The sequence below is a fragment of the Lepisma saccharinum genome, chromosome 6 (assembly GCF_977018435.1).
Source record: "Lepisma saccharinum chromosome 6, izLepSacc3.1, whole genome shotgun sequence".
Lineage (NCBI taxonomy): Eukaryota > Metazoa > Arthropoda > Insecta > Zygentoma > Lepismatidae > Lepisma > Lepisma saccharinum.
The window spans coordinates 39,825,964-39,839,904 of record NC_139234.1 but is presented as its reverse complement, the minus strand read 5'-3'; the positions used below and the strand labels follow the sequence as shown (position 1 = coordinate 39,839,904).

Below are 13,941 nucleotides of genomic sequence, written 5' to 3'. Positions count from 1 at the left end.
ACTCACCTGTCTCCTCATCCCTATTAGGTCCAAATATTTTCCTAAGTATCCTATTTTCAAATACTCTCAATTTATGTTCCTCTTTCAATGTAAGGGACCAAGTTTCACTCCCATATAATACTACAGGCAACATTACTGTTTTGTATATTTTAACTTTTAGTTTCTTAGATATTAAACGAGAAGACAAAAGTTTATGAAGAGAGAAGTAACATGCATTTCCTGAATTAAGCCTACTTTTTATTTCCTCTTTAATATAATTTTCATTTGTTAATATTACTCCTAAGTATTTGAATTTGGAAACTGGTTCAAACGAGTTGTTATCAATAATTAGATTTTGATTATTACCTAACACTTGGTTTCGGCCTGTAAGCATATATTTAGTTTTCTCTTTGTTAACTTCCAAACCTATCTCTTATATACGCACATGCTAAAGATATGTGCGTATATAAGCGACACATTATGGGACGAAAATGTCGGCATCTGCATCATGTCACGAGCTATCTCGGTCCACAGCCAAAACGAACGTTCTATATTTTGCGTGTAAGCTTACTGACTTCTTCAGACTAGAATTGTTCAAATACAGTAAAACCTCGTTAATCCGGACTAATGGGGGGGATAAGTTGATTAAAGTCCGGATTAACTGAAATAACCTAAAGAACAGTAGAAAGTGCATTAAAACTCCGTTTATAGCAACAAAACACGTTTATTATGGTGTATTTAAAGGGCATAGGCCTAAATACACTATACAGTACAGTACAAAGTCTACGGGAAACAGAATTTCATCAGTGGTTGACTGACTTTCCTTTGGGGAGTTCTCTTGTTGACTTCTAGCCACATTTAAAATCTTGCATTCTGCTTTTTTTTCCTTCTACTTGTCCGGATTATCGAAGTCTGGCTTATCGGGGTCGGGATTAACGAGGTTTTACTGTATAATCATCGACCCCCCCCCAAAAAAGTGATTTCAAAACAAAAGAGATAGAAAGTATTTTCCTGGATAAAAGTAAATCTAAAACTAGATATGATTGTTCATCTGATGAAGAGGATAAAACTTCATCTGATGCAGCTTGCATTTACCGGAACGATCTCTACTCCAACTCAAGAGACCAGGAGGAATGGATACATCGCATAGAATGTCTCGCCTGGCCCCATGAAGACTGCAGTGGTGCGGCGGAAGAACACAATTATTTTACATGTGATTTTTGTCAATAAGCCTTACATGTAAACATGTAAACCAAAAACACACAAAAAATGTTTTTTTGCGAAAAGTTTGGGATTCACTCATTTCCCCATATCATTAACATGTACCTAGGTACAACCGGTTTTACCCCACCGGCGGTGTAATTCCTGGTGATTTGATATATATACGGGTGGCTCAAAAAGTCACTTAACACCCCCAGTACAAGGCCACTGCAGCGCCGCGCGGTCGGCGGCCATCTTGATGTCCGCCATCTTGAATTCAACTTCAGAATTTTAAATGGGAAGGGGGTGATATGATATATCAAATCAGGCTAGAATTTCACGAGAAATGCAATGGTGAAGGTTGTTTCGACGTATCTTTAACCACTAAAAAGTTTTGACTGAATTCTTGTACCAATTTCCTCCTTTTCGAGGTGTTAGAAAGATGCCTTAAAATTTGTTTAGCGCATTGGTAATGCATCGAGATCAAAGTGATGTCTAGGGAGAGAAGTTTGCATGCCATTGCACACGATTTTAATCGGATACATCCACAAAGAGCTGCGCATTTGGGAAGGGGTGGCATGTAAAAATAATCGAAAACGACCGATATTAGTGTGGAATCTATAGTTTTAGGGCTCGCTAAAATGAGTAGTGACACTCCCAATGCCGTTCAATTTATTTATTCTTGTTCCTGGAGGTGAAACGAAAAATGTTGTTTACAATCAAGTTTTGAGTTAAATTAATATTATAGTGAATCTGTAAATAAAATTAGTTACATTTTACACTATAGTTAGGATTCATTATTTTCCTGTCTAGTAGAAGATTGTGATAAATAAATATGCGGGCAACACCGGGTAATCAGCTAGTGTAGAATAAATTAAGACATCTATGGCATTTTTATAATTACAGCATTAAATAGTAATAAATGCAGAGTAACTATACTAGTTTTCATTAAATTTTGTAAACAATCTTGGCTTTGACAAGCTGGGTGTGCGAACTATCGATATCGGTACTGTATGCCGGTGGGTTTTGTACGACATCACCGTAGATACACACCCACACACAAGGTATCCGAAAGTCTCCCGCCAGGATTTGTTCAATATGTCCTCCCTCGAGTTCCACACATGTCTGTAGAAGGAATAGCCAGTTGTTGAGCACACGGGAAACATAACATGGAGCCAAGGCATGGCATTCGTCCTCGATCCTGATATGCAGATGCGCCAGATAGCGAATCTTCACGCGGGATTTCAGATACTCCAAGAATTCAGCTTATACTTCGAGTCATTCATTTCCCCAATAATAGAATACAGCTCTCCAGTCCAGTCCATGGCGTGTCCCACACAGCTCTTTAGAATCGATTCTGTTTTCCACTTTTTCCTGGCTATAGTTCGTTACAGGGTTCCCTCAGTACGCAATTTTTCAACACCGCATTTCCTGTCCTACCTACACTAACTAAAAGTTAAAATATACAAAACAGTAATTTTGCCTGTAATATTATATGGATGTGAAACTTCGTCCCTTACATTGAAAGAGGAACATAAATTGAGAGGATTTGAAAATAAGAAACTTAGGAAAATATTTGGACCTAAAAGGGATGAGGAGACAGGTGAGTGGAGAAGGTTACATAATTTAGAACTACATAATTTGTATTCATGTCCAGATATTATTAGAATGATTAAATCAAGAAGACTTAGGTGGGCAGGCCATGTGGCACGAATGGGAGAGGAAAGAGAAGTTTACAGGATTCTTGTTGGGAAACCTGATGGTAAGAGCCCAGTAGGAAGACCAAGACAAAGATGGAGGATAATGTTGAGATGGACTTGAAGGAAATTGGTAGGGATGGAAAAGAGTATATAGATGTTGCTCAGGATAGGGACAGATGTGAGACCTGTGTTCCTGCAGCCATGAACCTTCGGGTTTAAGAAGGCTAGAGAGTTAGTTAGTTATCTACACTTATAGACTCCCTATCAGCGACGTTTGCTGAATGATTTCAATTATCTTTACAAAATTGTCAAAGGCAAAATCTGCTGAACCACGGTCCTCCATGAATTTCACTTTCTAGTGCCTATGCGCACAACACGTAACACAAGTTTATTTTACACAAAAAACCTACACTAGAAATATATCTCTTCCACAGACTTCTCACACAATATAATGACCTCCTATCAAGCGCTGATGTATGTTCCACAGAGTACACCTTTCGCTCTACCATAAGAACATATGTTACTAAATAATATTAAAATCCTAGAGTGTAGAAGCTACTCTCTAGGTTGCAATTGAATGTCTCATACCTAGGACGTTATCAGCTGAACTCTTCTAAGTGCAGCAGAAACCAGTTGTATAACGATACACCACTCTCTACTGCAGTTATTTCTGCTGCCATTTTGACTTATTTTTGTTAATCCTTTGTCTTATTTTGTTACTCTTAGTTTTGTTCTTTTCATTGTTGATGATTTCAGTGTAAAATGGCCACGTGCTGCATGTGACTTAAAAAAAATGAAAAGATAGGTCCACACAACGGCAGCAGAGACAACTGTAGCAGAGAGTGGTGTATCGTTACACAACTGGTTTCTGCTGCACTTAGAAGAGTTCCGCTGATAACGTCCTAGGTAGGAGACATTCAATTGCAACCTAGAGAATAGCTTCTAGGAAGTCTTCGCACCGAAGTGACAAGGAGTGTCACTGGAGAATGAATCATTCACAAGCAACGTTTTATGCAGCAAAGAAGCTTTCGAGAGCTAACGTCACTCTCATCTTCAGGATAGAACGTCTCGAAAGCTTGGAAACTTTTCCACAACTCACCTGGTCGATAGCCAGAGAGAATCTTTTCATCAAAAGTCTTGAATATTTGTAAGTGTAATACAAAAATAATGCTCGAGTGAGAATCGTACCTTATTTGTAATAGGGCTCAGAATAACACGAAGAAAATAATTTACAATTATCGATAGAAGCAACTATCTGAAATCTTATAATAGAGTTTGGTGACGCATAAAATATGCAGATACAGCTGGCATTGCCAATGACTCCATGCAAAACTATAATGTGACCATTCAAGATAACACTTTCTTCACGGATGAGGTATGATTCCACTTAGTGGCTACATTAACTCACATGTGGGAAACTGAAACATCACATCTCATTACATAAAATACTGCTTCGTGCAGAAAAAAAATGGTGCCTGGTGTGCCATATATAGCGAATAAGGATTGTTGAGTTCCTATATTGTAGAAATAACGTCAGCAACATTGAAAAATTGTTGTGGAACATTTGTAAGTGTGCTGAAACGTGCTTACAAGAAAACGGTTCCAATTACCAGCACTTCTGTGAACTGGAACTCCTCGAAAGCAATGAACGGAAAATGGTTTACTGCATTCTCTGTGTCAGTTGTTGATTGAGTTTTGCTTTAAGTCTACTTTTATGAACATAAAGGATAATTGGGACTACATTACCTGGACTGGGCAACTTCATGTCGGAATTTTTCGAACAATCTCCCTACGCTGAACGGCTCTCGAGTTCGCCCAGCCTATAGAATATGGGTACGTGGGGTACAGATGGTAAAAGTGGCTGGATTGATTCATTTTATTTTACTTCACTTTCCTGCCACTTTTGGCTAATCGCGAAGATGAGGATAAATGGTGATAAGACGTAACAAACATCCAAGGACGAACACACGACAATCTCCACGTTGGGTTATACTGTCTGTGAGTACAGACGCCAGAGCATAGCAACGTAAAGGTGCTTGGAGCCTTGTGCTGATCACATTAACCCCACGAATGGCCGAGGTTATGAATGTATGGGGCCCTGATTCAACATCCCCACAAATGCATGCATGGCATATTGCATGACGTTAATGCAACTGTCAAGACGCGTTTACACTGAATGTTACGAACAAATGTTATTAACTTTTTGTTACCAACACGGTTAATAACAGATGCTGGCAACAAATGTTGATAACCAGAACACTAGTTTGACTTTATTTTTGTTAATAACTTTTGTTAACATTTTGGCTGCATAACCTAAGTTGGCTGCATGTCAAGTGTGGGGAAAGTTGTACTCACTGCGGCAGCATGTGTCATATTGGCGCAACATAGAAGACCAAGCAGATTCTGGGTGAGACCTTCACTGCGGGCAAGAGCTAATTATAGCGGAAGTGGCCTGTCACGTGACTTGAATAGAGATGACATTGATCTTTGGTTAGGCATACTGAGATGTGATGGAAGTTTTAAAAACTTTTTGAGAATGACTAGTTGTGACTTTGAATATTACTAACAATGATATGACATAAAATTGGCAAACGCAACACTTATTACAGAAAAGCTATTCAGTAAAAGAAAAACTTGCGGTGACCTTGCATTTTTTCACAAGCGGTGACTCATACACAAGCCTAAGTAATTTGTTTAAATTTTCAAAATCGACAATATCATTGGCTTTGATAGATTTGCTGAAGGGCAACATCGTTTAAGTAAATCTTTAAATTAGCACCCATGTTAATGTTGCATGGAAATGTTGCTAACATCGAAGAGGCTCTGTTAACATGTGCTGGTAACAAATGTTGCTAACATTCTTTGATCTTTACCGACTTCTTGTGGATAACAAATTTCTGTTGACAACGCGGGAAATATGTTGCTAACATGAGATGTTAACAAATTCACAAGCGTTTTTCGAAATGTTACCAAAATTTGTTGGTAACATGTGTTAGCAACCCCGGTGTAAACGCATCTATACGAAAGTTATTGTAAGAATGCTCTTCACATAAAAATATCTTTGTAAATATTTTTCGCGTAATGTAAAATCACGTAAAACGTAATTGGAATGAAACGTTCAATTTGGCACAGGAAAAGACACACTAACCGCAAACTATAAAACTCCTGTATCTGAGACACGTGGACCACACAACTATTAAAATCTTAAGCACCCAGTTCGTACTTGAGGATTTAAAAAAAATAAGCTTCGTACGTCACGACGCTCCTGATAAAACACAACATTACGAATAATAAGCAGATGAAAACGAAGACCTAGATCTTTGTATTTACGATCTCATAGTAGTGCCCCTGATCACAGTGTGGAAAAGCACTAAACATTAGTCCATTATAAAAGAACAGTCCAGAAGTTCTTCAGCGTCAAATTCAAACAAACAGCAACAGGTGTTGGGAAAATGGCCTCGTGTGGAGCAGTGCTGGCCCTTGCACTTGGGGTACTTGCATTTGCTACAGCGGATGTGCGACCTTCGGAACGAGCAACAGAGAGGGGAATGGTCGACTGCCTCAAACAACTGGATTTCAGCTGCATGAAGCTCAGAGCCCTTATCAATGTTTACAATCTGGTCAAGACGAAGTCGCTCAGAATTGTAGATGGCGTTGAAGTCAACTACAGAGGAGATTACAATACCGAAGCAGCCACTGCTAGAGCGATCGCCAGCAATAACTGGAGCAGCTTGGTCTTCGATTACGTGCCGACCTTGATCAACAGATTGTCTATGAAGATCAACATGTTTCCTGGAGCAATCCTGAGACTGTCACGAAGCCAAAAGGATAATGAAATCGTCCACATGTCCATCGAAACTGAAGACATTGTCGAAGGACGTAAGTTTGTTCCTCAACTCCATTGAAGTGTATTTATAATGCCGCAAGAACATTGGGGATTGCCTGGTTCCGTTATAAGGGCAATAATTAATCTCATTCTCATTACAAGCCTTTAATTTCATGTATCTGGGATATTCTTTCATATTCTAGTTAGGTAAACTTACGATCCTTGAATTGCAATGCGCAATGATGGTTTGTGCTAGGGATGGCCAGATCCGGATCCTAGCGGATCCGAAATCCGGATCCGGTTGGTTCCGGATCCTAAAGTTTTTCGGATCCGGAATTTTTAGATCCGGATCCAGAACTTTCGGATCCGGATCCAAAACTTTCGGATCCGGATCTGGTACTTTTGGATCCGGATCCGGAATTTTCGGATCCGGATCCGTTTAGCCATCCCACATGCGCTTCTTTGGAAAGTAAGAATGTGCTTATAACATATTGTTACCTGCTAATATACATATATATATATAATATACATACACATATATATATATAGTGTGTGTGTGCGCGTGCCCGATTTGTAATTAATGAATACACTTACAAGGGAGGTCTAAGTCTCCCCCTCCGATTTCCATGAAACTTGCAGGGCCCAAATGAAGAAATACGTGTTTTTTTGTTTCGGCCAAAAATTTGTTCTAGGGGGGAACCACCTCTCAAATGTCAAGATGAGGACAAATTGAAGTGGGGATCTGACCCCGAAACCACGTAAATATGGCATAGGAAGAAACAGGGGGCATACACCTGTCAAATTTCATGAGAATCGGAGGGGGACACAGGGGTCAGATGATCCACACGTCAATTTTTCCTCATCTTGACATTTGAGGGGGATTTTGCTCCCTAAAACAGTTTTTAGCTGAAACAAAAAACAAGTAATTCTTCCTTTTGGCCCCTCTATACACCTGCCACGTTTCATGGAAATCGGAGGGGAACACAGGGGTCAGATCCCCACTTCAATTTGTCCTCATCTTGACATTTGAGAGGAGGTTGCCCCCTAGAACAATTTTTTTGCCGAAACAAGAAAACACGTATTTCTTCATTAGGGCCCGTTTATACACACACCTGCCAAGTTTCATGGAAATCGGAGGGGACACATAAGTCAAATGCCCACTTAAATTTGTCCTCATATTGACATTTGAAGGGGGGTTGCCCCCCTAAAACAGTTTTTTAGCCGAAACAAAAAAAAACACGTATTTCTTCATTTGGGCCCGTTTATATACACACCTGCCAAGTATCATCTAAATCGGAGGGGGACACAGGGGTCCGATCCTCACTTCAATTTGTCTTCATCTTTACATTTGAGGGGGCTTTGCCCCCTAAAACCGTTTTTTAGCTGAAACAAAAAAACACGTAAATCTTCCTGTGGGCCCCAGTAAACTGCCAAGTTTCATGGAAATCGGAGGGGGATACTTAGATAACCTCCCTTGTAATTATTTAACGCTGCATATATTATAATGTTTTATTTTAATTTGTAGAACTGTAACTGTAGAACAATTGTATAATTTTTGTATAACATGTCTATCTTGTTATATGTGTTAAAGGTTTCATCCTGGAATGGAATGTCTCACATTTATGTGTGTTTTCATTTCCAATACATTCGAATGAATACATATTCGTTTCAATGGCATTTACAAAATCACCTCTGACACTTGTGCACGAGTGTGTTAGCCGATGCGTAGCAAAGTATTTTAGGAACAACACTTGAAAAAAATAATCTTGTAGGACTAACAAAAAATTTCTTTGTAATCGAAGATCATAATATCTTTTAAGGTGTGATAATATTATAATGGGATTGAGATACGAAACTCTTGGATCCGGATCCGGTTTTTCGGATCCGGATCCAGATCCGAATCTTTTGGACCCGGATCCGGAACTCTCGGATCCGGATCCAGATCCGAAACTTTCAGACCCGGATCCGGATCCGGAATTTTCGGATCCGGATCAAGATCCGTAACCTTTGGATCCGGATCCGGATCCGTTTGGCCATCCCTAGTTTGTGCAAGTACGCTGATGACACCGTAAAATCTACTGATTAGCTCCCTCCCCAACCTTTCCTGAGAAATTAGTTGTCCAAAAGTGTATGCAATGGCAAAAGTTTTAACGCCTCTTCAATGCTTCTAACTAGTCTTTTGAATGCCAATTTTTACTCAAACATTAAGATTGCAGTTGTGCTTCTGGCTGGAAATATAAACTAGAAATTTTAAAATTTGTAAATATTAAGAAATGTCTTTCTTAAGATTGTTTACCTCGCCCTTACAGAACTTTGTATCCCCCCTGGAAAATAGTCTGAGTACGCCTATGCCTGTATACCACAAAGGTATATTATTCCAGTAATACTTTAAGTTTTTGAATAATATTACAATCTACGATATAAAGTATATTACTGCAACAACAACAAAACCAACAACATATCTCGTAATAGAACATATACGTACGAGGTCTGGGGCAAACGTCATGGCAACTAATTTCTTCCTCAAAGTTAAACGGTGGTACCACAATATCATCGTATGTCTCAGAGAACATGGCACACGTAGTATGTCGACACGTCACTAGATAGCAGTGTGATGAACGGTTGTTGTACAGAGGGCAGTGGTAATCCTTCGTTGAGTCAACGGCCGTTCCATGGAGCGAACAGCGTTCGTATCAAAATCGCCGTTCTTCGGGAGAGAAATGCCACATTAGTTGGTGGAAACTGTTGGGAATAGTGTGCTACCGTAGTATGCATCACTTTTGTATATTTCAGACTTTCTTGCTGGTCCCGCATTCTCGCGAAATAAAATAGATGTCATGACTTATGTACGGAGTTTGTAAAGAACTTTAGAATATAGAACTTGGGGAAGGGTATGTGGAAAAGAGACATTACAGTCAATTCCGCCATTTTGAAGACTTCAGCAGAGGAAAAAAACTTTTCTACCGTTAAGATAAAGTTAGCGTCGTTTTTCTGTTACTTTTGGCTAACCGCGACAATGAGAATGAGTGTGATATCATGAAAGTGATGAAGGGTTGATTGATTGATTGATTGAGTTGGTGTTTTAAGTCCGCTTTATGCACAGTAAAGCTAATCGGAACTGATCTTAAAGTTTGAAGTGGAATCCGAATCCACTATGTGCCTTCACCGGAAATCGAATCCGGTACCCCTTCACTACAAGGTGACGACGCTACCACTGCGCCATCGGGGAAGAGTGATGAAGGGACACTCACAAGTACCACCCACGCCAAGGACACTCCGCCACGAAGCTTAGCTTCAATGTTTGGAAGAAAAGAAATAAGCCTGTATACTTTCCTATTTTTGAACATTTAACACGTTTCTCTACTGTTGTTCATTTTTACATACATAGTTCATCCCGCTACATAAGAAAATACAATTTATTAATTGTACATGTGCCCTAGTCCTATTAATAGTACAGATTTGCTCAACAATCTGGAAGATAATAGTTTATCAATGTCCTTTGATTGCAGGAGGCCACAAAACGAGATACATTCTTCCGGCACTTCTCTTTGGAGGAGTCTACAGCACCTTAATCACCCTGGGAGTCATCGCTGCCAAGTTCATCGCCTTCAAAGCCCTTTTGGTGGGGAAGATCTCCCTCGTGCTGGCGGCCGTTGCCGGACTGGCAGGGATTGCCAACCAGAACAAGTACCAGCCAGCCTACACGTACGTGGAATCAGTTGGGCCTATCGTAAAGAGTTTCGCCGACCACCAAGCCTACAGCGCGTACCACAAGGTACCGGAGATACCTGAGCCGGTACCCATATCTGCACCAGCGGTACCAGTGTGAAATAGGTAAGTTCGAATTGTGTTTGATGGTCGTAATTATGATATTCTATGTTAAAGTTTTCCTGTGCATACATGCCATTAGAGATTATCGTGAAATTTATAATACGTATTATATCGCTACAGTTAAACAGTATGTATGTTAATTTGCAAAAATAGCAAGCAACCGATACTTTCCGTGAGCTGACACGTCGTCACTTTTCTGTACTGTGGCTTGGATGAGAAGTAAATATGGCGGCGGTTAACTGCTTGCAATGTTAAACACAGCCAGTCACCCATACATGTTATTATAAAGGACAACATTGAGACATTAAGAGAAAAGAAACTTTCTCTAAATTTCACTGATTGATTAGCTAACCATGTGGTCGAATGGTGATACGATGAGGAACAAACACAAAGGCATATCAACCGACATAATACAATTTCTACAAAGGATCATCCTTGCTGAAGGTCCAGGCGCCAGAGCCTCGTTAGTCTGCAAAATTCAGTGCAGGATGTACTATGTCCATAAAAACAAATGCTACATTGCAGTTGTGTGTGCCTCAAAAATATTGAATAAATAAAAATTGCATTATTGAAACTACACTACTTGTGGCTAACTATATAATTGCCGCTAATACTTGTAAAACGGTCATTTCTTCATTCAACTTTCTAAAGTGAAGAGAGACTATACCGCGTTTCAAGAGTCTGTGGAGCAAGCGAACGAAAACAAGTCCTCTGCACAAGTAGTGACTCGAGAGGGCTCGACCAATGAACGCTTGAGAGAGGAAGTGAATGCATGGAGCGGAAAAGAAGCGGCCGCATCTATCAGTCGTTTCCAGCAGCGCGTACTGCTTTCCTCCACCCACTCGCTTTCTCCCCTTCTCTGACGCAATGCGCGCCATTGCAAGAATCCTGGAAATTAACTTAGCATAGTTCCTTGTAGGAAATTTTGTGTGATGCCGTTTAATTTAAGGACATCTTGTGCATAGTTTTCCAACCCTCATTACACAAAATTACCAGCAGATCGAAACAAGTTTCTTTGATGATTTTGGTACTAAATCAACCGCTTGAGGAGAACCTGTACATACAAGGTAACCAAAAAAAGTCATTGCCGTTTCTAACGTCGCATGGGAAGAAGTGTTCACTGATAGGAAAATATGTGTGCCACGTACCGGAAAAGTGGTCGGGGTGGGAGTGGGGACATTGACCTTGTCCAATAAAGACACATTGCACACTTAGAGCAGCCATAACTTGAGCAAGGGCGAAGATAAATGGAAGTGTTGAAGCAGCTCGTTCGGTGTTGTCTTCTTTATGACTTTAAGGCGGGCTTGTCCGGAGCAGAATCAAGTCGCCGAATACGTCAAGCCTTTGAGGATAATGCTGTGAATGAACACACCGCTAGGAATTAGTTCCAGAAGTTCAGGTAGGGAGATCTGTCAAAACCCCGCAGTGGCCGACCACATGTCCTGGATGACGAAGGCCGCCATAGGTGTGGTGAGCTTGCCAACCACTTCCAGGTTTCCGATGAAACAGCGAGACTGCACCTGCACCACATAGGGAAGACGTTCAAGTTGAGCAAGAGGGTACGTCATACACGGTGACAGCCTGTTTCTCGTTGCTTTCTCGGGGTCGCAACACACCCATATTCGGTCGAGTGTTCACCAATGACGAAAAGTGGATCCTGTACGACACTCCCAAGAGTGCCAGACATTGGTTGTCAACACGGTACCCTTTACCTCACACCCACGCAAGATCATGCTCTTAGTCTCCAAGTGGTGCACTTCGAGCTGCTACCAATGAGCCAAACCATCACTGGGGACCTCTACTCGCAGCAGTTGGAACGTGCAACAGGTACCGAAGCAGAAGAATCCAGCATTGACTAATCTCAGGTGTGAACTGCTTTTTCACGACAATGCCAGGCTGCATGTGGCACGGGTGGCCAGAGATACCATACAGCGACTTGGCTGGGAGACACTGTGTCATCCACGCTACTTCCCGGACCTTGCGCCAACAGATTATCACCACTTCCATTCCCTGGACAACCACCTTCGTGGGAAATCCTTCGCAAATGAGGCAGACTTGCGGACTTCTATGCGTCCGAGTTTTACCGGGCATTGCACAGCTGGAGGCAAGTTGGCAAAAGGTGCTGGAAGCCGATGGGGATTACTTTGAGGACTAACGGTATATGACATTTGCTGCATACCTTTTTGATTCTGTCGATCAAAAACGGCAAGAACGTTTTTGGTTACCTTGTATATTGCAAACTAACAAAGTAGGCTATACTTAACATACGATTTGATTTGCATTCTTAGCAATAAGATTATACCAATTCTTTATATGAAAGAATTCTAAATGTTTTGTTTCTATCTTTTCAGTGGATCCCAGTTAACAATGCGAAAACAACAAAGAGACTGACGAAGTTCATTACGGCACTTATTTAATTTATTTATTAACTCATACAATCTCTAAACAATCGGAAATTTATATAAATACGATTGCAACATATCCATTTAAAATCATCTAGTCACTTCAGTTGATTACGTATTATCAAGGTATGAATGCTTCATTGATGTAATCATGCAGACATTTCACATATTGCAGAAAATAAACATTATTTCCAAATAAAATATGTCATCTTATGATTTCAATTATAGATGTTGAGATATTCTGTGCATAGGACAATAAAGGATATGCCTACCTATTGGTCACACCATGGACTGAATGTTTAAGACATTCGCAAATTGCTTTAGATTTTAAATGCACGGGTCAAGTACCCTTCAGTGATTAAAATCAAGTTGATTTGAATAGCGAATTAAATCAGATGAGTTTGTTTTAAAGAAACCACTGATTTAAATCACGTTAATGAAATAGTTTATAGAATAATGTACATAAGTAATTTGTCGATATCAGAATCATTTTGGTGAAAGTACATTGCTCTCGTAATCATTCAATGGTGATTACTATGTTCTAAGATAGGAAAAGCAAGGTTAAAATTATATGTACTGATGTAGTGAAGCTTATACGAAAGAAAAATGTAATATGAAAACTGTAAACACTCTTAAATTTTTCTTCATTTAAAATCTAATTCTTACATGCAAAAAGAGCAAAAATTTGTATTAGAAAAATATACATAATACTAATCATGTTAAACCATAAATAGTGTCATTATTATTAAACTGTAAACATGGCAGATGATATTTTGCAAACTATTATTAAAGAAATTGCCAAAATTCAGCTAGAAAGACTATAAAAATATTTTAAGTTAACAATTATAAAGAACATTCAGAATGTTTTTTCACTGGAAGAAAAGTTACTGAAATTATTAGAGTTTCTTTAACATACTCAACAAACTTTTCCAAAGTAGGTTCACTTAATATACAGTAAATGAAACAGAAAAAAATGTATATTTACAAATAATTTTCTATTTGC

The 13,941-nt window shown here is 39.7% G+C and overlaps 1 protein-coding gene across 1 annotated transcript; it reads left to right on the top strand.

Moving 5' to 3' along the window:
- Positions 1–6,313: 6,313 nt before the first annotated feature.
- Positions 6,314–13,469, top strand: LOC145989328 (uncharacterized). Its single transcript, XM_083124664.1, has 3 exons — positions 6,314–6,758; positions 10,215–10,539; positions 12,888–13,469. Exons 1-2 carry the CDS (start codon positions 6,332–6,334, stop codon positions 10,532–10,534), a joined length of 747 nt encoding a protein of 248 aa, XP_082980790.1. The 5' UTR covers positions 6,314–6,331; the 3' UTR covers positions 10,535–10,539; positions 12,888–13,469.
- The last annotated feature ends 472 nt before the right edge of the window (positions 13,470–13,941 follow it).

Bases quoted from the DNA above. Each gene is read 5' to 3' on its own strand.
- LOC145989328 (XM_083124664.1), top strand. From the start codon at position 6,332: ATGGCCTCGTGTGGAGCAGTGCTGGCCCTTGCACTTGGGGTACTTGCA. The intron at 6,759-10,214 runs GTAAGTTTGTTC...CTTTGATTGCAG, and splicing joins TGAAGACATTGTCGAAGGAC to GAGGCCACAAAACGAGATAC.